This window comes from Schistocerca americana, chromosome 6 (genome assembly GCF_021461395.2).
Source record: "Schistocerca americana isolate TAMUIC-IGC-003095 chromosome 6, iqSchAmer2.1, whole genome shotgun sequence".
NCBI lineage: Eukaryota > Metazoa > Arthropoda > Insecta > Orthoptera > Acrididae > Schistocerca > Schistocerca americana.
The window spans coordinates 604,236,981-604,263,219 of NC_060124.1; the positions used below are offsets into that span (position 1 = coordinate 604,236,981).

The 26,239-nt window shown below is 46.7% G+C and overlaps 1 protein-coding gene and 1 pseudogene across 1 annotated transcript in view; one reads left to right on the forward strand and one right to left on the reverse strand.

Annotated features, from left to right (window-relative positions):
* LOC124619387 (Down syndrome cell adhesion molecule-like protein Dscam2) overlaps window positions 1-22,828 on the reverse strand; it is an 853,562-nt gene extending 830,734 nt beyond the window's left edge. The window contains exons 1-2 of the mRNA XM_047145731.1: window positions 22,808-22,828; window positions 22,574-22,726 (exon numbers count right to left, since the gene is read on the reverse strand). Of these exons, the coding sequence (XP_047001687.1) occupies window positions 22,574-22,631 (58 nt within the window). The 5' untranslated portion in view covers window positions 22,632-22,726; window positions 22,808-22,828. The remainder of the gene's footprint in view (window positions 1-22,573; window positions 22,727-22,807) is intronic.
* LOC124620664 lies at window positions 20,383-20,500 on the forward strand (annotated as a pseudogene).
* Window positions 22,829-26,239: the final 3,411 nt, after the last annotated feature.

Genomic DNA, 26,239 nt, shown 5'->3' on the forward strand with positions numbered 1-26,239 from the left:
GGACCACCCTATATATATATATATATATATATATATATATATATATATATATATATATATATATAATTAAACAAATAGCTTGTATACTATTAGCATATTTGATTTTTATAAATTTTGCAGAGAATAAATTGTCTTTTCCTTTAATTCACAAATTTCGTAAGTTGTGTGCCAGTGGTGCTTATGTACCAGCATCGGAGTCACGATACGCTGCACATACGTCGCAGTTACGCCTTCGAACTGAAACTTTTTGATCGCTTCTTATGAAATTAGCTAGTAAGTAATTGCAGAAATTGGTGTTTCCCACGCTTTGACCGAATCTGCTTTTGAAAACAGAAATGGTAACTCGGTCAACCGAAGGCGGAGAAAGGTGGGGCACCTGCGCTGCCCGCAGACGCCCGCTCGCCCTGCGCTGCCCTTTAGTCCGCAACCAGCTTCGTGTCCCCCACTGCCGGCCCTGCTCTTCCGCTGGAGGCCCTCCATACCTCGCCGCTTATTCCGACCGGAACACAGACATTTAGCACCACCCTCGCCATCACGAAAAAAAGAAATGGAGGAAAAAGACACCGACCTTTCCCGCTCCCCCGGCTCGGCTCTCTGCTTCCATTGTCTACAAACTAATTTGCTTTTTATTCGTAAAACAATAGATAGCTATTTGGCTCCGTCGCCGCCAGATATGGCGAGGGAGAACCTCCTCTGGCCGAGCTGAATAATCCATCCCCGCGTCAAGTGCGTCAGCGGATGGGGTAACAAGGGGGACGAAATTATGGCGGTAGCTGTGCTCTGTGGAATCGTTGCAAGTTAGTGGCTCGCGTGCACGGTTTCGTCTGTCAGTGCGTGTTTCTGAACCTGTCAGTGAACAGCAGCTTAGAAATACATGTGTCGTGAAGCCTATGTATAAACATCATTACTTTTGATGATTTTCTCGCTTCTTTGTTGGTAATGTGTTCACTACGAAACATTTTCAAGGACCGATAAATAAACTATTAATGCCGCCACAATACTGTGAATCCTGTTTTGCGTTCTTCGCTCTCGGAAGGAAGAGGAGGCTATACCGGGATGTAGCACAATTTCCGATCGTCGAACGGTGGAAGAGGAAATCGGCCGTGTCCTTTTGCAAAGGAACCATACCGTCCGCCCCCGGTAGCTGTGTGGTCAGCGTGACGGAATTTTAATCCTAAGGGCCCGGGTTCGATTCCCGGCTGGGTCGGAGATTTTCTCCGCTCAGGGACTGGGTGTTGTGTTGTCCTAATCATCATCATTTCATCCCCATCGACGCGCAAGTCGCCGAAGTGGCGTCAAATCGAAGGACTTGCACCAGGCGAGCGGTCTACCCGACGGGAGGCCCTCCTAACACGACACTATTATAGGAACCATGCCGGCATCCGCATAGTGCTCAACGTGTGCCGTATCTTTGGTGGTGATTTAGAGAAAAATAATGTGCTAGCTGTAAGCCCGCTGAACGGCGACCGGAGTAGAACAGTCTCGGTGTCTCTAGTCGGGCGACGTGCCGTTGTGCGTCACAGGCATTGGGCGAGAGTGTGGGCGCGCAGAGGCGGGAACTTTTCAGCCGATGTAGCAGCGACGAGGACGGACCGCTGCTCAGTGGAGCAATGTGCAGGTGAATCACACTTCCGTTCTCAGAATGATTCACATCGCACGTTCTTCTGTAGCAGCGGCTCCCAACCTTTGCTACACCATTACCCCTGAGTGCAATCAGACATTAGCTAGTACCCCGCAGCAGGAGGACTACCTTCGTTCTGGTGCATTTTGTTAGTGCGGGTTGCCTACATCAGGGGCAGGTATGCACTCAAATAGGTAAGAAAAGGGGTCTGCTATACTTTCGACTACCTAGTTTCAACTACTTCTCAAGGTCATCCAATCACCCACTTCCTCCATTCGAAATACAGATGACCTGGAGTAGTTGAAACTAGGTAGTCGAAAGTATAGCGGACCCCTTTTCTTACCTATTTGAGTGCATACCTGACCCTGATGTAGGCAACCCGTACTAACAAAATGCACCAGAATGAAGGTAGTCCCCCTACTCCCGCCCACCCATCCCCTCCCCCCTTTCCCCACATTATCACCAACTTTAGCACCTAGGGAAATTGTAGAATTAAAGACGTTTCTTGGAACTGTTTTATTTTTAAAATGGTGAAGGTTGAATGATATTTAGTATCTCTCTCTCTCTCTCTCTCTCTCTGCGTGTGTGTGTGTGTGTGTGTGTGTGTGTGTGTGTGTGTGTGTGTGTGTGTGTGTGTGTTCGAATGAATGAGGAAGGAACTCGTGGCGCATCACTAGTGCTTCTCACTCTTTCTCATAATAGAAAGCTAACTATCCACAGTGAGGGTAGACACTTGTTACAAAACATGAATCCCTTGCATTATTCCTCTCCATTGCGGCACTTGATTGACCTGCACACTGTAGCCCCATTTAAAATTAAAAAAGTTCAGACATGTGCACTATTCTCAGTGTTCGTAAGTCACTTCACTGCTGCACTCCTTACTTCCATACTGGCAGAAACTGGATGACTTGAGGCTGTTAATGCTTTGCGTCTAATCAATCTAACAATAACAATAATTTTGTACAGCACTATAGTACCCCTTATGTAGTTACTGCTGTGTCGTGCTGTCAATTAATTTATTTATATATCTCGAAGCGAATAATGAAGCAATTTCTGGACTAGTGCAGTACTATCTTCAACTTGGAGAAGACATTCTCTTGAGATATTTACCATTTCTTACGTATGTGTCTCTCTTTAATCACCACCGATGTAGGGGACAATGCACAACACATGTCTAGTGGATGGACTATGTGAGGAACATGTAACCTCCAGGGCATTAATGCTCTTAATTGACAAAAGGTAATTATTGCTACCTTATATAATCTATATTATAGTATTACAAAATTGTGATGATAGTAGAAAATTGTTTAGTTTCGTGACTGAATCAGAATCGAATCGTTTAGTTTTTTACCCCTCCGAAAATTTCATTTTCCCCTAGGGGGTAATTACTCCCAGGTTGGGAACCGCTGTTCTATAGGGTATGCAGTAGCTTGCAAAGTCAGAGAAACTTGGTCGAAAAACTGTTGGGTGGTGCGGGAACGTGTCATGTTGGACGCTTCACACCTCGGTGGTCAGTAACTGCGATCACACGTGAGACTGACAGCCTGTGGCGTGGAACGAGTTCGGTAAAAATTGCACCGCAGTATAAAGCCCTGGAGGAAGTCTCGCTGCGTAGGCTTCCCGAGCGTGGCCGTTTCCTGCTCTTTTGTAGGTGCCGCAGATGCCGTGGCATTTCCGACCAACCGCGATTTCCGACCAGTGCCTCCCCCACTGTTGCGCCTTCCTCTGACAGGCGGAAAAGGCATACCTAAAATTGTGGTCGGAAATACCACGTTAACGTCAGAGGTCTCAAACTCGACGGTCGCGAAGTGTACGACAACAAATACACAAACGTTCTAAATACAATCATTAGAAGAATCAATTGTTTTTGTTATGGTCTTCAGTCCTGAGACTGGTTTGATACAGCTCAACATGCTACTCTATCCTGTGCAAGCTTCTTCACCTCCCAGTACCTACTGCAGCCTACATCCTTCTGTATCTGTTTAGTGTATTCATCTCTTGGTCTCCCTCTACGATTTCTACCCTCCACGCTGCCCTCCAATACTAAATTGGTGATCCCTTGATGCCTCAGAACATGTCCTACCAACCGATCCCTTCTCCTAGTCAAGTTGTGCCACAAACTCCTCTTCTCCACAATCCTATTCATTACCTCCATGTGATCTACCCATCTAAACTTCAGCATTCTTCCGTAGCACCACATTTCGAAAGCTTCTGTTCTCTTCTTGTCCAAACTATTTATCGTCCACGTTTCACTTCCATACATGGCTACACTCCATACAAATACTTTCAGAAACGACTTCCTGACACTTAAATCTATACTCGATGTTAACAAATTTCTCTTCTTCATAAACGCTTTCCTTGCCATTGCCAGTCTACATTTTATATCCTCTCTACTTCGACCATCATCAGTTATTTTGCTCCCCAAATAGCAAAATTCCTTTACTACTTTAAGTGTCTCATTTCCTAATCTAATTCCCTCAGCATCACCCGACTTAATTCGACTACATTCCATTATCCTCGTTTTGCTTTTGTTGATGTTCATCTTATACCCTACTTTCAAGACACTATCCATTCCATTCAACTGCTCTTGCAAGTCCTTTGCTGTCTCTGACAGAATTACAATGTCATCGGCGAACCTCAAAGTTTTTATTTCTTCTCCATGGATTTTAGTACCTGCTACGAATTTTTCTTTTCTTTCCTTCACTGCTTGCTCAATATACAGATTTAATAACATCGGGGAGAGACTACAACCCTGACTCACTCCCTTCCCAACCACTGCTTCCCTTTCATGTCCCTCGACTCTTATAACTGCCATCTGGTTTCTGTACAAATTGTAAATAGCGTTTCGCTCCCTGTATTTTACCCCTGCCACCTTCACAATTTGAAAGAGAGTATTCCAGTCAACATTGTCAAAAGCCTTCTCTAAGTCTACAAATGCTAGAAAGGTAGGTTTGCCTTTCCTTAATCTAGCTGCTGGGATAAGTCGTAGGGTTTATATTGCCTCACGTGTTCCAACATTTCTACGGAATCCAAACTGATCTTCCCCGAGGTCGGCTTCTACTAGTTTTTCCATTCGTCTATAAAGTATCCGCGTTAGTATTTTGCAGCCGTGACTTATTAAACTGATAGTTCGGTAATTTTCACATCTGTCAGCACCTGCTTTCTTTGGGATTGGAATTATTATATTCTTCTTGAAGTCTGAGGGTATTTCGCCTGTTTCATACATCTTGCTCAGCAGATGGTAGAGTTTCGTCAGGACTGGCTCTCCCAAGGCTGTCAGTAGTTCTAATGGAATGTTGTCTACTCCCGTGACCTTGTTTCGATTTGGCCGACAGAGAAGATATCGCGTTACAACCCCAGATAGCTGCAGTAAATTACATTCTAAGGAACTACCAACAAAATGGTTGACACGTGTGGGACGGACGACAGGTGTCACTGTTAAGGTTAGCCAACGTAAACAGGTGGAGGGAGAAGGTGGGGGGGGGGGGGGGGGGTACAACCGCAGTAAGCTGGGCGAGGCGAGTCTGACGATTAGGCCTGTGCCGGCCGGCCGTCTCTTGCACTGTCCCTACACTTACTTACAGTATTTGAAGGTCAGTCCCCAGACACCGGTTTCCTAACTCAATACGAGGTACTTGGAGGATATACTTGAAAACATCGGCTTGGAAGAGTTGAACATCCCGGTACTGTTAGGTACAAAAAATGTTCGAGCTTTCGAAACGCGTCGCGTTGTCCTCTGGTAGACGCCATGTGGCTGGTTCAGTTTCCGCTAGACGCTATTTTTTTTAGTTTTATTTCCTATCATATAGCGAATCACGATACTCTCATCAGAATAACATTCATTATCTCTTGTCAGCGATCGCGTGAAATATATTTTCTTGTGATAAAATTTAGCCCAAAGAAAAACATCAAATAGAAAACAAAATAGTATAGTCTTTCATTCGTGTGAGTAGTAAAAAGAAACCGTGCGGAGTGGCCGCGCGGTTAGAGCGCCATGTCACGGATTGCGAGGCCCTTTCCGCCGGAGGTTCGAGCCCTCCCTCGGGCATGGGTGCGTGCGTTGTTCTTAGCAGAAGTTAGTTTAAGTAGTGTGTAAGTCTAGGGACAGATGACCTCAGCAGTTTGGTCCCTTAAGAATTCACACACATTTGAACATTTTTAGTAATTAAAAACTGAATTAGCTGTTAAGAACAAACGCTCTTTTTATCGAAAAAATTACGAGCAGTTACAACTCGTGGTCATATTTGGTGTTTCTTCAGGGTAAAGTACCCAGTGTCGGCTACACAGCACAGGCTGTTATCCCCGCGCTACTGCCATTTCCTAGAAACGTCGATAACGTGGTTTCTCAGCGGGGCAGTGCGCGTCCACGTACGGCTGCTGCCACGTAACGCCTCCTCCGTGACGGACAACTACTACCCTGCCCTGCCCTGCGACACCAGCACATCTCTCTCCAACTGAACACGTATCAGACGTCGCGCTGTAGGAAGCTACTCGTCCTGCAAAGCCTTGCCGGCGGCGGTGGCAGAGCGGTTCTAGGCGCTTCAGTCCGGAACCGCAAGCCTGCTACGGTCGCAGGTTCGTATCCTGCCTCGGGCATGGATGTGTGTGTTGTCCTTAGGTTAGTTAGGTTTAAGTAGTTCTAAGTTCTAGGGGACTGATGACCTCACATGTTAAGTCCAATAGTGCCAGAGCCATTTGAACCATTTTTTTGCAAAGCCTTCAAGAACTATTGCCGAACTACAACAAAGAGTGCAAGATGTTTGGAGGGCAGTGTACTGCAGGATTTCGTTCGCCTGCGAGAACAGAGGCCTGCATTGCTGCCAAAGGGAGTATACTGTGCTCTGTGCGACTGTTTAGGCAACCTTTACTGTGACGTGTCTGTTTCAATTCGTCTGCAATTTCTTATCATTTACTCCCACAATGATGACCTACTTCTCATATAACCTTCTTTTTGCGACACTATATGCAGGGTGTCGCAGGACAAATGCTCAATACTCAGGGATGTGACAGGAACGATCCTTCAAGGAAAAAAAGATTAGAAAACATGGGCTAAAATGCATACCTTGAGAGTTATGAGCACTTGTTCATCTCCGCTACTGTGAAACAGATTACTTTTACTGAACAAGTGCTCATAGCATTTAAGGTATTCATTTTAGGGCATATGAAGACTTTTTTTTGTTTTGGTCCATACAACTTCGTTCCAAAATACATAAAGCAAAGAGGCTGCAGTAGAAGACATCTGTCCCACAGTATCAAAGACGAAGAAGTGCTCATAGCTGTTGAAGAGAGCGCACGTTTACTAACTTTTTTGCTTCGCACGATCTCCTCTGTCACGTCGCCGAGTGTTGACCGTTCGCCCTGGGGCAGCCCGTACAGTCACCGCCACACACCTCACGTTGACCTGTACGCAGCAGTGACACCGGAGCAGCGTTGCCGCGAGCCGTTCGCTGCGGAAGCCGCTTCGCGCTGCGTTTCCTAGGAAGTGCCGCGGGCTGGCTGCCGGCGCAATACGGGTAAATGCGGGGCTTCCGCACGGCGCGACGCGACGCGACGCCAGCAGTTCACGCCCAGGTGGCGCTGTCGCAGGGCCGCGGGGCGGCCGTCCTCATCAGACGGAGATATCGACGCCCTGTATCTTCTGTAGCTCGCAAATGTTGGGCAGCGGAGAAAATATTACGTACATCCGCCACGGTTGAAAAAAAGGAAAGAAATATACGCATTCGCTGTAACGAAAGGACTGAACGTGTATCCGAACTTTACCACCACTTTGACAGGTCTCGAAAGTGTTTCTATATTGCATTAGATAAAGTGAAGGTCAGACTGAGAAGAGCAATGAAACGCGAATGTTTGGACCATAATATCTATTTTTCATATGATTTTCACTTGAACATAAGCCAAAATATTACCGATTTTGTGAGAGATGTTCAAAATATTTGCACAGTTTTCCAAAATCTGCTCATACGTACATTTATGACCGCTGTGGACCGGAAATTACTCGTTGTAGGGCAGTTTGCTACCGTGTGATGGAATGTGGTGATGGTAAGTTCCTAAGGGGCCAATCTGCTGAGGTCACTGATCCCTAGGCTTACGCACTACTTAAACTAACTTACGCTAAGGGGAGCACACACAACCGTGCCCGATGCAGAACTCGAACTTCCAACGGGGGAAGCCGCGCGACCCGTGGCATGGCGCCTGAGACCGCGCGGCTAACGTGCGCAGCGTGCGGTAGACATTTTGCCCTTACAGAGAGGAAGAAAATATCTTTTCACGCAGAAAACGAGATTCGAGTCGTTCGCCGATACTAACGACAACGGATCATCCTGTGCAAGATGGTATCAGAGGATTTCACGGATCTAGACCGAGAGTTGCACAGAGGCTCTTCCTAAATAATAGAGGAAGTCGGGCAATACGTTCCATCTGACAACCATACTACAGTACAGAGAAGGAAAAGCCATAGCAACCAGCAGCCGTGGATTTGTCAAATCGTTGCAGAGAAGCTGTGAGGTACTCGAAAAAGACGTCTGCCGCTTGATTACGTTACAGTTTTCCCTATATTGTCCGAAAAAATTCTGCCAGCAAAAAGTCCGAAGAAGAAATCCTTACTTGACTCGTGACATTTCATCCCAGCCGAAACACAGGATTTCTATGAGCAAGTACCAATGAACTGTGGATTTGCAACTTTGTGTAGCAAAACGCGTTGATTCCGGGAATAAAATGTAATGCTGACTGTACATGGTGTAATCGCAACAGGAGTAGTGTTAAATTTTTGCATATCCTCTGCTCCTGCTTGTGCAGATTTGTACTGTACTAAACATTATGTACTTTGACCTGTATTTTCTCTAAATAAGGTTTGTACTTCTGCAATAAGCAACACTGGAGAACAAAGTGTTTCAGCAGCACGACGTAGTAACTGCACAGATTCAACGTTCTTCGTCCAGGAAAATAAAAAAATAACGTGCCATTTTTTCAAAGATAACATACGTAATTACTTAATAAAAGTTACAAAGCTATTAAAAATGGCGTTTAAACTTAAATACACTGCCTGTATCACGAAAACCCAAATAGGTAAACACAAAATAGGTAAGCATAAAATATCCAGAACAGAGAGTACTTCAGTTACCGGCATATCAGTGGCAAAATCCCATTTCTCATTCATTGCTCGCTGGAACACACGCCATTTGTTCATAATGTGTGGACGAAAGTAGTTGTTGAATGTTTCGTACATGAGACTGTTAGTGGAGACAAGGAAAATTTACGTATACATCTATAGCTAACTATGCCGCTAGATCTGCGGTTGTCCACCTCCAGTTTTAAAATGAAAATAATTCTGAATGCCATGTTAGCTTAAAAAGTGACTGTGGCTGACTTCTTAAACCATGTACGAATAGAAAAGCGAGCCACAAATCCGCTTAGCGCACGGCCATAGCATCGAGTGCAGGTCATCGTGACCTGACGTCAAAAAGTATCACTAATTTACTCGGGACTGGAAAGACGTATCGCTCTCCTTCAACACTCAAAAACTATTTCGAAACGTTAGCTGTATTTCGTGTGCATTAACCTATGTCTGAAAACCCACCAAACGTAAGCTAACCAGCGACTACATTCTTCACTGGAAGCTTTTCAAAATATGCCCGATGGCTTACTTATTTCGGAAGTATCTTAGTAACAACGGACATAAAAGATTTTTTTTTTTTACCGAACAGTTTTCTCATAATCCAATGAGAAGGACTGCATAGCGGAGAACAAGCGCGAATTCTAAAACAGTGGTTTTCAATTTTCTACGTGAAAAGTAAAATTTTTAGTGAGAAACTATCTGCAGAGACGGACGTAACCTTGCTTCGTCTACATAGAACAATTCTTTCAGGCCCCTCGGATGACTTCAAATTAAAGAAAACAGCAGCTGCCCACTGGGATGCCCCTCGCCGCGTCTCCGCCACGACGTGTGTGTGAACTGGGCGTGACGTCACTCGTCTCTGCAGACGACTGCTTAACGCCTCGGCGGAGCTTTGATCCGCAGGCGGCAGCGTTTCCAAGCCTGCGGGCGACGTCACTAGCTCCACCTCACCTCCGCCTCTCCGCCTCTGCAACCCGACCTGGTGTGGAGCGAGGGAAAAAGACTGGGAATCCCTCCTCACGAGCTTCAACATCTGGTATCTCCCTACGAGGTGCACAGAACCGTGTAGCAGAGTTGCACCATCTACCTGGAGCACGGGGTCTTAAAAGTGCCAGAATAGCACGAGGACCAGGTCTTCCTCTCAGATTTACCCTATACATGCGGCTTTAACATTCTGGCAGGTAAAAACCACGTGTCGGACCGGGACTCGAACCGGCGACCTTTGCCTTTCTCAGGCATGCGAGCTACTTACCCACTGAGCTGTCCAAGCACGATTCGCGACTCACCATCACGGCTTTACTTCCGGCAGTACGTCATAGCGCAGCCGTTAGGGCACTTACCCGCAGAAGCCAATGGTTCCACGTTCGAATCCGACTCCGGCATATAGTTTTAATCTGCCGGATGTTTCAAATCAGTGCATGCTTTGCTGCAGTCTTTCGTCAAACTCACAGCACTTTCGCAGAATCCTTTCACGTTTATTGTGTGTGTGTGTGTGTGCGTATTGAACAGGGGACTCAGAAACGACGGAGAGGCTTCGTCCCGCCGTAGCCCTCAGCGATTAACAGACCACAGCATCCACCCACCGTACCCATCGCCGACGCACACCGAACCCAGTGTTATTGTGCGGTTCGGCTCCCAATGGACAGCCCCCTCCACCCCCACCGGGAACGTCTCACACCAGACGAATGTAACCCCAAATGTTTGCGTGGTAGAGTAATTATGGCGTACTTGGCCTTCGCGCTCGCGAAGCAGCGCGTTAGATCGCGCGGCGAGCCGGGCAAGTTTAGTCTCGGTTGCTACTGTTCTTCTGTGATCGTATTCGTAGCGCTACACCTGCGTTTGGACAACAGGGGTTGGGAGGATTGGAGGGGTGGAACAGCAACTTTGCTACAGGGTTTGCCAAAACATACCTCTAAGGTTCTGCTCCGATAATATGGATTTATCTCTGATCTTTACGGACATAATCTAACGTAATGAGTTTAAAATCTAATGTCAAATCCTTCTGGCCTGAGCAGCTTAATTTTCAGCATAACTCTTTACCACCAGACTTTACGCCAATCTGAGTGAAGAAGCAAACCCCTGCACAGTCTCTCGAAAACTAAACTCCGAACATTCTGTTGAAATTCGAAAACCGCATAAATTGTAGTTAAATCTCACATACACTGTTAACGGAAGTCTGGATAAATACGTACAAAGTGAAGTAAGACGGCACTGTGCATCTCAGTTTAGCGCTGCCATTCCTTGAATGTTAAGTAAACAGGGGACCCACACTCACGCTACAAAAGAGAACTAGGAAATTGATAAAGAAAACTTAGTTCCAAGTAATACCGTTCTGCATGTACGGGAACGCGGAAGCTGTGAATTTCTTGAAATTTTTTGTGCTAAACAGCACACGTAAATCTTCAAATTCTTGTATCCATACAAAGGGCTGTGTCTCAGATCTGTAATAATTCGCACAGTCTGATCAAAGACCGAACAAAATCCTGCCAAATTCTGGTCGTGAAGAATGTCAGTGAACGGATCCGAATCTTATATCCAGTCTCTCGTCAATCTGAATGGTGTAAGAACATGACAGCGGCAATGCACAAGTGTTAGATTCCGAATTTAAAAATGTATTCGAGCACGAGGATACTGTCGTTTCAGTATATGACAGCCGCGCTGTTTCACGACTGGCAGGCAGTGAAAAACACGGCTACGTAAACAGAAGAGCACATCCACTTCTACTAAACGAAATGTTTCATCAGTATTATATTTACAAGACTATCCACAATTTTATAGTCGTAGAGTCGTAGAAAGTTTCATTTTGCGATCATAATGGAAAGAAGTACCATAGTCGTGAGATTTGTGGAAACTGATTCACATGTGTCGTCTACCCACCTGATCTGAAGAAATCATTTAAGAACCTTGAGTTATCTTCTTATCTGTACTCTTTGGAGTTTCGCTTCCCCACGAGGATTCAGGCTTAACAAATACTTTCGGAAAAAGACATCCTAAATCTTATATTTATCAAATATGTCGTCTGTAATGGACTGCTCGTTCAGTGCTGCGGCTGATTAGATAGTGCACAAAAGTTGTTTTGTGCACTCTTGCAGTAACTTTTATTTTTAACATCGCTACACGCCTCGACGGTCATCACCAAATGTAAGATGTTTTCACACCGCTGAATTTCCTCCTGACGTACAACTTTGTTATCTGAGCGAATATATTTGCTGCATGTTGCCACAGAGAACCAGTTTTTCTTGTTACTGCAAGTCTGCACTTTATACTCTTTACCTTTGCCCAAATAACAAAACTCGTTCTAACTCTCTCAACGTCAACCTGGTTTTATGTCTGTTAATGCCCACGTCATATCCTATTTTCAAGACAGTATCCAATTATTTCGGTTTATACACGTACCGTTAACAGCGACGAGAGTAAACTTTCAGAAATTGTGACGTGTAGCATTGGTGTGCCCAAGGGGGGGGGGGGGGGGGGGCGGGGGTGGGGAGAGAGAGAGAGAGAGAGAGAGAGAGAGAGACGGAAAGAAGAGACTCTTCCCCTCCCCCTCCCCCTCCTTCCCACTAAAACGAGAAATTTAGAGGTTGTAACAAAAATGTATGGCACAAATTGCAGGACCCATTCCTCAGATGTAGACGAAGAAATTATGTTATATGAACATCGGTCTGTAAACGCTTTCTTTCCGTGTTACAACTCATTAATCGTGGGTAACACACAAGAAGAGAACGCACCAGCATAGCACATACAACTCTTTGTCACAGGACATGTTCAACACGCCCCCCGTTGGCAATCATAAATGCATCAACCCACCGTCGTAGCGAATCTCGGAGACGCTGACGTATCCCTGAAGTATTGGGTATGGTTTCACAGCATTCCATAACACGGGCGACGAGACTCTGAACATCTTGTACTGGAGTTCCATGTACAATAGCTTTCAAATACCCCCACAAGCCGGCGGGCATTAACACTAAAATGAGGATGTGGTCCATCACGAGTATCAGACTTAAACGTCCCGTGTTCCCTAAGACGACGATCGAGGGCTTCGAACGCTTTCGTCCCGGAGATGTCTCCCGGTACAAACGTTGACCGCGAGCGCCATTGCCGTCAGCTAATCCGTACTTCAAACGGGTATCTGTCACCTCTGCATTTGTGTTCTCTGCCACTGCACGATGCAAGCCTGCCATTAACGTTACGTAATAACCCGTATGCTTGTAACGGTTGTACTGATCGCTGGAACACCTGATGTTGCCTGTAAACAAGCAACGACGTACGTCCCATGGCAACAAGGATATAAAAAAACACTGACGGCACTCAACGCATCCAGACCTCACCAGGAGTGCATGTTTCCCACGATTCTGACATTCTGTTCTTGTATGTTTCCCGTGATTAATGAGTTGGAGGAAATAAGCTGTAACATGGAAACAAAGCGTTTCCAGGCCCATGTTCATGTAACGTAATTTCTTCATCTACATGCGAGGAACGTTTCCTGCAATCTGTCCGTAGCTTTTTGTTACACCTTGTAGAGTTTTTACTCACAGGGAATTCTCGTACACCATCGATATAATAAGTTTTTTCTGTCACCTACAAAATATGGTTCTTGAACACGTCTGGAACTTGATCATATACACTACTGGCCGTTAAAATCGCTACACCACGAAGATGACGTACTACAGACGCGAAATTTAACCGACAGGAAGAAGATGCTCTGATATGCAAATGATTAGCTTTTCAGAGCATTCACAAAAGGTTGGCGCCGGTGGAGACACCTACAGCGTGCTGCCATGAGGAAAGTTTCCAACCGCTTTCTCACACAAACAGCAGTTGACCGGCGTTGACTGGTGAAACGTTGTTGTGATGCCTCGTGTAAGGAGGAGAAATGCGTACAACCAAGTTTCCGACTTTGATAAAGGTCGGATTGTAGCCTATCGCGATTGCAGTTCATCGTATCGCGACATTGCTGCTCGCGTTGGTCGAAATCCAATGACTGTTAGCAGAAAATGCAATCGGTGGGTTCAGGAGGATAATACGGAACGCCGTGCTGGATCCCAACGGCCTCGTATCACTAGCAGTCGGGATGACAGGCATGTTATCCGCATGGCTGTAACGGATCGTGCAGCCACGTCTCGATCCCTGAGTCAACAGATGGGGACGTTTGCAAGACAACAACCATCTGCACCAACAGTTCGACGTTTGCAGCAGCATGGACTGTCAGCTCGGAGACCGTGGCTGCGGTTACCCTTGACGCTGCATCACAGACAAGAGCGCCTGCGATGGTGTACTCAACGACGAACCTGGGTGCACGAATGGGGAAACGTCATTTTTTCGGATGAATCCAGGTTCTGTTTACAGCATCACGATGGTCGCATCCGTGTTTGGCGACATCGCGGTGAACGCACATTGGAAGCGTGTATTCGTCAGATGTGTTACGACCCGTGGCTCTACACTTCATTCGACCCTTGCGAAACCCTACATTTCAGCAGGATAATGCACGAGCGCATGTTGCAGGTACTGTACTGGTCTTTCTGGATACAGAAAATGTTCGACTGCTGCGATGGCCAGCACATTATCCAGGTCTCTCACCAACTGAAAACGTCTGGTCAATGGTGGCCGAGCAACTGGCTCGTCAAAAAACGCCAGTGACTACTCTTGATGAACTGTGGTATCGTGTTGAAGCTGCATGGCCACCTGTACCTGTACACGCCACCCAAGCTCCAAGCTCTGTTTGACTCAATGCCCAGGCGTATCAAGGCTGTTATTACGGCCAGAGGTGGTTTTTCTGGGTAGTGATTTCTCAGGATCTACGCACACCCGTGGTGTAGTGAGAGGCATCGAGTATCCATTTTCTCGTGTGTGTTACCAGTGAACGGAACAGAGACAGGGGAATGAAAGCCTCGACCGCATTGTAGGGGGGGGGGGGGGGGGGGGGCGGGTGCACGGAGCACAGACACGCTTTCAACTTAGGGCTGCTCAAGTTTTCCTGATTTGAACTGCGGCGACGAGAGCTGGCTGGGAGCGCCACAGTATATACCGCCAGGTGGTGGGAGGGAGGGAGGGAGCTGCGAGCAGAACGCAGAGGCACAGGCAGCTGCGGCCGGGCGGGGCGCGGCGGGCGGCGGCGTCGACGGCCGGATCGATGGGGCTGCCCGGGCGCCGGCAGGGCGTGGCAGCGGCCCGGACAGTCGATACGCGCGGCCGCCAGGCGGCAGCACGCGCGCCCCACGCCTCCTACCGTGCGTGGCCGAGCACGGCCGGGATAGAAACGGAACTTTCTCTGCTAACCTGCAGGTGTCTGCGTCTACAGCCGAATTAACTTTGTTACGCTGGACAGACGCAGAGTGAAGCGACGGAAGGAAACTTGCACCGAAGCCGGGATTCGAACCCGCGTCGCCTACTCACTAGGCAGATATGCTAACCACTACACCCCATGTCACAGTTGCTTTGCACGACTGCACTTACCTAGCACGCCTTCCTCCTCTATCCATTCCCATTCACGCCACTTGGTATTCCCGTACACTCAAACAGTGACAGCTGAGGCACGAATGGGAATTTGGATTGAGGAGGTGCTAAGGTAGTCCCGCTGGTGGGCAAAGCCACTGTGCCACGTTGGCGTAGTGGTTGGCGCATATGCCCACAGGGCAGCAGACCCGCGTTCGATTCCCGGCAGCCGGACGGAGTGGCCGAGCGTTCCTAGGCGCTTCAGTCAGGAGCCGCGAGACCGCTACGATCGCAGGTTCGAATCCTGCCTCGGGCACGGATGTGTCTGATGTCCTTAGGTTAGTTAGATTTAAGTAGTTCTAAGTTCTAGGGGACTGATGACCTCAGATGTTAAGTCCCATAGTGCTCAGAGCCATCTGAACCATTTTTTTGAATCCCGGTCTCGGTAAAAATTTTCATTCATCGCTTCAGTCTATATATGACTGAGACCTGAAAAGTCTCTGGAGCCACACAGTTTCATTTAATGTTCTTATTTACCTTTCCACCGTACGTCGGCAGCTGTGTTCGTCAGGTGTCGGTCGCATATTTCGCTGCTCGCTATTTGGACTCGGGCCAACTCGTCATCGGTTGTCGCCTCGTTAGGGCACCGTCAGGCAATAAGTAAATGTCGCGCCCACAGATCAAACGGTGTGCGACGTGTACTATGCTGGCCTTCCAAAACAACTGAGTTCTCGCAACTACGTACTTGCTTTCTAAAAATTACATCCACACACCTAACGAATTATTTAACAAACATTTCACACAGAGTGCTCTGTATAATAGCCATTGCAAATACTGTGGCCGTTAGGTCCTCGCAATAGGAGAGAAGATGGAGGAGAGGAAAGACAGTTTCAAGCTTTATACAGCATCTTTCAACAGAAAATCACCCATACGACATATATAGTGCCGTTCTGCGCACTCATGGGAAAATCAGAAAGGTGACACTGTTGCAGATACTTGAAATTAATAAATTTCGTACAATACAGAAGGTTACTTTTATATGCCCAAACACAGTTTGCTTTTTGCCCTCCGTTACCTACAGTTCCAGTTTCGTATAGCTGAAAGAATGAGATAATAATATAAAAATACAACTCATCACTCATTTTCAATTGTAACGATATACTTTCCAACTTCAAACGAAATGCAACGCATTCCTTTATACGAATGCCTGTGGATGTGACATTCCCTTCTTATCCAGTGATGGCGTAAGGTGTGAAAACCAGAGTCCCAGTAAATATATATATCAGTAGCAGAACACAGACAAAGGTTTCTTACAATTGTTGTTGTCACGTTCTGTCAATCAGCGACACAGAATGCTCCAGCTTCATTTTATCCTCCTTACAAGTAAACTCGCGGATGATGCTCAGTGTCTTCAGACGCATTCTGCTTCATTCTGTTCTGTTCCCACAAATAGGCTGGGATGACGGGAATGGGAAGCACGCTGGAACCTTACTATTCGTGGCTCCACTACTGCACGTGGTTCACATTTCTTTCCAGCACGCTCTGTTTGCTCCGTGTGGAAATTAGGTTACGTCGCATGTGGTATTACTGAACACCAAAGCAAAAACATCGCTTCAGTGTGCCACAAGCGGCTTACGCAATCTGACAACACGGGCGATACATTTTCACTAAAGTAGCTAAACTGCACGCCCAGCACAAATATCGGCCACCTTCGGTGGAAATGCGCAACGTACGCGTTACGCATGCGCATCGCTGGCACACTTGTGCGGAACGCGCAGCGTACTTGTTGGCCGTACTTGCCAGATGTGTTGTCATTGCTACGTCGTTTGATGTCACTGTACTGCTCTTTTCACCAGCCACTGAAAAAAATATACCGCTCCATTAATGAAAGAAACGTCAGCCCCCGGTAGCTGAGTGGAGCCGGCACGGTAGTCCCCGTAATAAAAAACTGAGTGGAAGGATCAACAAAACGAACTTGAACGGATGTCATGTGACGTCCGCAACGACAAAACACAACGATCAACAACGACCAAAAAAATGTGGTCAGCGCAACAGAATGTCAATCCTAAGGGCCCGGGTTCGGTTCCCGGCTGGGTCGTAGGTTTCCTCCGCTCCTCAGGGACTGGGTGTCGCGCTGTGTTGTCCTAATCGTCATCATTTCATCCACATCGCCGACGTGGCGTCAAATCGAAAGACCTGCACCCGGCGAACGGTCTACTCGACGGGAGGCCCTAGTCACACGATATTGACATTTTTAATGAAAGAAAAGTAGTTTCTTGGGCATCTATCTAGACCCGATATTGAAACATTAGGGATGCTATCACCCCAACGCTGTACAGTGTAAGTGGAAAGATGCAGTAGCCCTGGCTTCCACGAAATTTCCATATGTACATCTGCGTTCTTTGCAATAAAGGCAGCAACAAAATACGGAATATCGCAGTCGTAAGCAAATAAATGTTTGTAGCAATATGTGAAAATGCGTTGCTGAAACTGAATTGTCGCATCAAATGTAATCAAATTTATAAATGTCTGATAGATATTTCAGATGACGTACGGGTTGCCAAGCCAAGGCTGTGTACTGAGAAATCACTTGGTGTGGATCAAGTCTCATGCTGCAAGCAGTCATTACGAAAGGCGTAAAACAAAGCGACGGGTGAAGCTAGAGCACGGCTGATATTCGAAACATCCCCACAGAACGATCTACGGACTCCTCATCTTTTAACCGGCCGGTGTTGCCGAGCGGTTCTAGGCGCTTCAGTCTGGAACCGCGCGACTGCTACGGTCGCAGGTTCGAATCCTGCCTAGGGCATGGATGTGTGTGATGTCCTTAGGTTAGTTAGGTTTAAGTAGTTCTAAGTTCTAGGGGACTGATGACCTCACATGTTAAGTCCGATAGTGCTCAGAGCAATTTCAACCTCATCTTTTAAATAGCAGTTCTCAATCATATTATTATGACGTGCAAAAAGTTTAAGAATGAACAGTGGGAATTATACAAGTCTTATGGCAGAAGAAGTCACATTGTCTGCTTCAACTTGTTTGCTATATGGCTATTTATTTCCCTAAGGGAAACTACAGTTGTGCCGATACTGTTCCATTACATCAAATTGTGTAATTTGAATTGGTCTTGGGCGTTGTGCTAAAAAATGGCTCTGAACACTATGGGACTTAACTGCTGTGGTCATCAGTCCCGACTGTAGCGCCTAGAACCGCTCGGCCACTTCGGGCGGCCGGCGTTGTGCTTGTGGCAATGTTTTTAACAGATCATTCCAACCTCAACCTCATATTCTACTGATACTAGTGTGTGCTCTTGTCGCTCATATTTCATAATTGCTGTTTCAAGAAGCTGGTTGCGTGTATGTGAGCTGGACTCTGACAAGAACAAAATGGTTCAGAAACCCCCACCGACGGGACTGTCTCCGCGTCAACAACAAGCCACCTCTACCGTGCTGCTCGTCCATCTCTCGTGGCCACGTATTCTCAGACTAAAAAAAAAAAAATGGTTCATATGGCTCTGAGCACTATGGGACTTAACTTCTAAGGTCATCAGTCCCCTAGAACTAAGAACTAATTAAACCTAACTAACCTAAGGACATCACACACATCCATGCCCGAGGCAGGATTCGAACCTGCGACCGTAGCGGTCGCGCGGTTCCAGACTGTAGCGACTAGAACAGCTCGGCCACTCCGGCCGGCTATTCTCAGACTCAAACTGTTCGAAGACTTAATTCACCCCTCCGTACCTGTAGCAGGTAGGGCACTGCAAGAAATGAGAGGCTCACCAACAGTGCGACGGCCGCGTTCTGGCTGGGAAGCCCTTACGAGAGCGTGTGAACTCTGTGTGTATGTGAGCGGCGGGAGGGGTAACGAAGCAGAAAGAAAAAAACAACACGCAGCGGCCGCACTCATCTCCGTGTGCTTTCTCGATAGCGGTGAGTTACCGAGCAGCAAGACGCTCTGCCACGCTTTGTTCGTTTGCCGGACAATGAAAAGTTATTACCCTCTTGTCAGTTTTACAGCGTCTCAGATAATTCGTCATCTCGAACTGCATCTGTCAGTCGACGTTAGTGTCATCACAAAAACTTAGGCACAAAAGACGTCACAAAAAGATGCCACCATGGCTTTGGTGCGGCGTCATTTTCTGGAGGTGCGATATAGGTTCTACGTTTACATGGAAATGCAAAACGGGTACGATTTCTGCGCTTTACCGCTGCATAGGCGCAAACTCTCACTGGCCGTTTTCGATTTAAGGGTCTTAAAATGTTATCACGAAACCTAAAAGCAAACACTCTACAGGGGTCTCTGAGCTCGGCGCGCCACAACTATAGAGCAGCTTTTGGACTTTTGTTTTAGTAACGCTGCTGGATTGCTTGATATCTGTCGTCAGTTTACATCCGACCTATCAACAGGAGAAGAAAATGACTAAATATCTCAGACTGACCCTCAATGACATTTCCGACACATGACAGGATTTCGTGCCTTATACGATTAATTCTGTTGGGAAGCTGAAAATTGGTCCCAAAACTACCCAAGTACAGTCAATGAACAGCAGAATCGCAGCACGGCCCGTCAAGAAGTTGGCGACATATTTGTTGTTACTGTGCAGCTGTCAGCGCTCAGTGGCGAGCGTGGGGGAGTGCTGTGACCTGGTATGGCACGTAACAGTCTGGGAGCCACACCCGTCAACAGTAATGGCTGCCCTGCTGTTGAACTAGCTGAACATCGGCGAGGCAGCGTTTGGCGGGCGTGGCCCACGCCAGGACTCCACGTGAGGCTGTGCCTACAGAGATGGATAGGTGGAGATTCTCTTCAACAGTACGCGACGTATTTCGACCAACTCGGCAGTCGGTTGTATAGCAACACATCGACAGCCCTTTCTCCGAAGCCGTAGTTTCAGTTACTTTTAAAGATTTAAGCAGGCCCTCTCTAGGTACAATGAAAAATTAACAGGCACCCGGGGAAACGGGGTGGGGGTTGGGGCTGCGAAAGCAACGTTTGATTTCTTATCGAAACTTCTACCAGACTAATCAAGGTTTCTCATTTATTGGACAAACAAAGAACCGAGAACCGTGATCGACAGAAGTGACTAAAATACGCTCCACGCGGGCGTAATGGGACTTGATATCCAAGTCGGAACGCCGGTCAGAAGTTTTGTGGACTACATTTAGCTCCAGCCCTACCATATTCAAATAAATAAATATCATCCAGTAGAGGAAAGGTCAACGGTCTTGTCGCAGTGGTAACACCGGTTCCCGTCAGATCACCGTAGTTAAGCACTGTCGAGCTCGGCTGGCACTCGGATGGGTGACCGTCCGGTTTCCAGGGCGCTGTTGGCAAGCAGGGTGCACTCAGCCCTCGAGAGGCAAATTGAGGAGCTACTTGATCGAGAAGTAGCGGCTCCGGTCACGAAAACTGACAACGTCCGGGAGAGCGATGTGCTGACCACGCGTCCCTCCATATCCGCATGCAGTGACGCCTGTCGGCAGAGGACGAGACGGCGGTCGGTCGGTGCCGTTCGGGCCTTCCGAGGCCCTTTCGGACGGAATTTTAACACACGGCTTCGTAAATGACGACAGACGTTTCCCTGATGGCGCAGTCATCATGAGACACAGTACTTAATACCATATTCTCACATTTCACAACTCACTTGCACGGGTGTACCTAAAAGGGGTTCCGCTGACTCCATACAGCAACTAGATAGTTACACGAATGTTGATGCAGAGGCCAAGATAATCCAAAGACCAAGTAGCTGTCTAGGTATCTATGGTGGCCTCCGTTCCGCGTCGAGGTTCAGTTCCGAGAACGCTACAACCCAAACAGACAATAGAAGAAGATTTTGCTGACCGGACTCCGTCGGCCAGTCGCCACCTCGGGAGGGAGGAAGCGGCCGTTCTCGAAGGGCCTGGGGCCGCCCCACCAGAACCAGAGCTGCTGCAATCAATTAGCGGCGGGCGGCGCGGGCGGGCCACGCCACGGCAGGGCCGCTATTGACCAGCGGGACTCGCCGAGGCAGGCTGGACCGGGGCGGCGCGCCGTCGCCATGGCAACCACTCCGTCCACTTTCGCCCGGCCGGCATCTTGGGCGGCGGCATCGATCGCCCCGCGAAGCGCCGCCCTGGTGTCACCTCTGATTCACCGGCAGCGCCGTCGACGCCGGAAAAAGCAGCCCTCGATTGCACCCCACTTCCCTCCCCAGCTGCCGTACTACCCGCCGCAGACTACCCGTTACTACCGAATACCGGCGAGACCTAATACGACAACCGAGCCCAAATGGGCTGCCAGCAGTATATCACAGCAGCGCGCGATTGCTCTCTAGGTAAACGGTAGACATTCGACGACAATCACCGAAACGCACTCGCCAGACAATTAGTTGCTTAGGCAGAGCGCAGAACATCTGAATCGGGACAGCGAGGCGTGCAGGTCAATCTGCGGATCCCGAAAATTGCTCCAATCTTCACTCGTGTCTCTTCTGGCACAGGATGAATATACACATTGTGAAATTGCCTAATTTAAAACAAAGGCACTCAGTGAGGCTTTTATTAAGTAATAATCTGAATAACACAGTGCTATTGACTAATTTGGTCCCACTGACGGTTATACGGCATTGCTTTCTCCCCTACTTCGACAAATCAGCCTTCCCGAAAACATTCCTCGCATATTACTTAAAAGCACAATGAAACATGTTCCACATTTCTCTTTCAATTACCATACGTATGCAGCACAGAGAAAGTAACGCTTACGCTACAATTATAATCCAGATGCATGCCTGAAGCGGCTCTCTAACTCTTGACTCCCTCTCCAGACTACCATCTAGTATGGCTTGCCTCGCATCTCGCTCAACACACACACACACACACACACACACACACACACACACACACACGGGCGTGCGCACGCACACAATTTCCAACATTTCCAGTCACGTTAAACACCACAGAAAACCGTGTAGTCTTAGGTATCAAATCCAGAACACTTCAATTCATTATTTTTTATGCCAAGACTCAACTCCTTACTTAGTTCACTGCAATAAGGTTGAGCTACATCGAAACCCTGTTGAGGGAGGACTAAAAAGTACACCCGAGAACAGTGGCGATAAAACGGATGACCCGGACTGCCTCCGTACCCAGCACTGCCATATGGAGGTTACCGCTCTACGAAGGGAAGGAAAGGTCGCTTCAGCAGAATCTTAACAGTCATTTTTTTTTTTGTTTTCCATTTGAACGTTGTCCAGTTCCTCCACTCTACAGGTGCAACACGCTACTGCTAGCACAATGTCGTCAAAAGTGACCACAGATTTATCTCCTGCACTGTACTAGCTAGCTAATTACAGAAAGTCGGTCAGGAATCGAACAAGGCTGCATTCCAGCACTACTCAGTCAATGAGAGCAAACGTGAATCTGTGTACTCACCGAGACTGCATCCCATGAGGAGCAGCGTGGCGAAGCGCCACAGCACCGGTAGATTCATGCTGCGGCTCTCACACGATCCTCATAAACTGCCTCAGCCGTTGTCAGAAGCGTCGCACTCCACAAACGAGAAAACCGAAGCACCGCGCAGAGGAGCTGCAAGAATGGAGCAAGGCGTTATACTGTGAGCAGACAGTGCCGGCTGCCCTGGCTGCAGCTGCTCTGCCCGCAACCCACCTCTCCGTGCGGCGGCCGACGGGCGAATGAGGCTAGAGCTGCCCGCGGCCGCGCGCGGCGCCACTCGCGCCCCCAGCCCCGTGACGTCATGCCCGCACGCCTCCGCCATGTTGCGTGCCGAGAAGCACACTTGCTCTCATTCTTGCGTTCCGCACAAAATATTCACGCTCGATTTTACGGAGCGAATATTTATAACAAATGGGTACAACGCAGCGCACGGCAATTCTTTTTATTTTCTCATCCGTTCCACGGCGAAAGATTAAAGCAATAAACGTTCTAGAAGCCGGGATCCATATGCTGCAATACCTACAAGGAAAACAAAGTTCGGTTTTCAAAACTAGGTTATAAATGTTCTTGCGACCAAAACAATTATGTTTTGACGAGCTGAAACTGCATCACATAGAACTCGTGTGGTCATATACTAATGTTGCTCATAATCAGTCGTTTCAAAATATTAGCACGAGAGTAGTTTTACTAGGGTAACCAAGTGTACTCTCCTCCTCTATGTTCTTCAGTTTCCCTTTATTTACACACGCTGCACTCTTTCTGCAACTCCGATTGTCGCATTACCGAAAATATTTTGGATTCAAAGTTGGCAGCACTAACGTCATTCGTTCCTGCCAGAACACGCAGGCAGCTTAGCGTTAGTGCCACTTATTAAGCTTATTCACGACCGAGTCGATACTAACCTCCTACTGAATATTGAAGCTTCGTTCGTATGATCACATTACTTTTCTTATATTTACAGGGAGTTATTTTGTATATTGCGCGATATTGCGCCATAGTGAGTTGATAGTACAGCTGCCGGTCAATGTGGGTCTTTGTTAAATTAGCTCGCATTTGGCACTTGTTTGGTTATGGGCACTATCTCCTTGTCACATCCCTGTGGGTTGTGCATGATCAATTAGTAAACAACTACTCGACCAGATCAATGCAAAAACTGAAGTGGCACGTCGGAAACGTAAATTTCAAGATCGTTTTCAAAATGACTAGTCTGACATAAAGAAAATTAAAGACGACCTCTGCGATGCTAAATTTGTCACCTGCAACGTAATTTTGTTAATTCAGAACAAAGGGATCCACGATATTGAGTAGCATTTAATATACCGCTGCAATACCTACAAGGAAAACAAAGTTCGGTTTCGAAAACTAGGTTAGAAATGTTCTTGCGACCAAAACAATTATGTTTTGACGAGCTGAAACTGCATCACATAGAACTCGTGTGGTCATATACTAATGTTGCTCATAATCAGTCGTTACAAAATATTAGCACTCTCCTCAAAAAGACATGTGATCAGAAAATTTTTGTGGTAAGGACTAAATCAGACGCTACCGTTACCAATGTTGAATAACACTATGATTAAAAGATGAGTTTCAGTCCGCAAATATCGTCGTAGCAGCGCGTGATGCATCAATCAGGAAAGAAAAGAGGATACTTCCTGTTTTGATTAGAATCTGCAAATTTTCCCGCATGCCTGACAACACAAATATTCATGTAGGGATAAGGCTTCTGTAGGAGTCCACTCTTCCAGATAAGACTGTTGAAACTGTTGTTCAACAGTTCAGTCTGTTTTAAGGTGTTATATGCTGGAAGAAGGAATGATTGATTTTGTTGCAAATAATGCACCTGTCAATTTGGCTCCCTTACAAATACAGATCTGGGGAACAGAGTACACTCTATAATGGAAAAGACATTTAAGAAGAAGGTGCTAACAGGAGGATGTGCTGCACATACTATTCATAACGAACTGGTGTCTCCAATGGTAAAGACAATACCTGTTGACACTAAGAATATCTGTTACAAGGTATATCATCATTTTGACGTTCGCACAAAACGCGTCAGTAAGCTGAAGTAATTCTTTGACTTTATTGGAATCGAGTACCAGCAAGTTCAAATGGCTCTGAGTACTATGGGACTTAACTTCTAAGGTCATTAGTCCCCTAGAACTTAGAACTACTTAAACCTAACTTAACCTAAGGACATCACACACATCCATGCCCGAGGCAGGATTCGAACCTGTGACCGTAGCGGTCGCGTGGTTCCAGACTGTAGCGCCTAGCACCGCTCGGCCACCAGCAAGTCCTCTGACAAGGGAAGACTGTGGTGAAACGCCTAACGGTGAAACGTATCTTAAAATTCCTTGAACCGTTGAAGTGGTACATTTTAAGTGACGCGGACTCCCCAATAACATCAAAGAATTTCTTTGAACAGGAAGACAGTGAACTATGGTTTCTGTTTATTCACGCAAAATAAAAATTTTCAGGAATTTTTTTTTACAAGAATTCAGAGAAAAGATATTACTGCAATGAGAGTTTGGCAGAATATAACAATTTAGTTCTGAAATTAGATGATAGGCAACTTAATACATTTATTCCGGTAACAGTCATGGCAGTGCAAAAACATTAGTAGAGAATACCGTTCTAAACAAAATTCCTATAAAAAAGTGTATTGAATAGTGGAGAAATTGGTCTAAACGATTTCTCAAAGATATGTCGGAACTAAGGAAGTGGTCATTAAATTGCGTTACAGCACGAAGAATTTAAATTATGCTTTGAAATCTACAAAACTACATCTGAATACCAAGGTTATGAAAGCATTATTTTTCATATGTTCTACTCGATAAAGCAAATAACAGAAGAAGTACTGGAGAATCAATAATGTGCGTCTTTAGAAAAGATGGGAAATTATCCTACAATTCTGTATGAAGGCTGGGTGTAATTTAAACGAAGAATTCGAGAGGCTTGTGGAGTTCATTTTTGCTATCCCAAGAAGGAATGCAGACAGTGAACAGAAGTTCAGTGTCGTGTGGAAAAAGTAGGCTTTCAATAGAGACAGTGGGAAGTGTGATGAAAATAAAAACTAACACTGGCTATAAATGTCAGCAACTTTGGGATGTCAACGAGAAAAGAAACCGCTCCTCTCGAAAAACTGGGAATCTCAGGAAAACACAATGAGGGGGGACCAAGTTGAAGCAGACAACTATCGTAAATGTTGATATATTATATATTAGAGAACAGCAATGTTAAATTTCTGTATTTTTTTTTTTTAGATATTTGAACATTTGGGTTGATATGTACTCCTTTCCAGTTGAAAATACGTAGGTTGGAACTAAATAGTAGCAACACTGTTGTGGAGACACTATGCAATGGAATCTACTATCGTCGCTGATAGCACTAGTTGTTGACATACCTACCTTACCTCCGAGCAACTGGACTCGCCCGTCCCACGTGACCGGCGTGCGCACAATCGAGGGAAACACAGCCACTTGTCACTACGTTTTCGAAACAGGAACAACGGAGACCACGGCAGACCGCCAGTGCACGGTATTACTGTTCGTTTTCGGAGCATCACGTGCTACCAGCTTTGCGGAAGAAACGGGGACACTTTCTGCTCAACTCACCCATCATTTTGCATGACTGCGCGGGCGCATA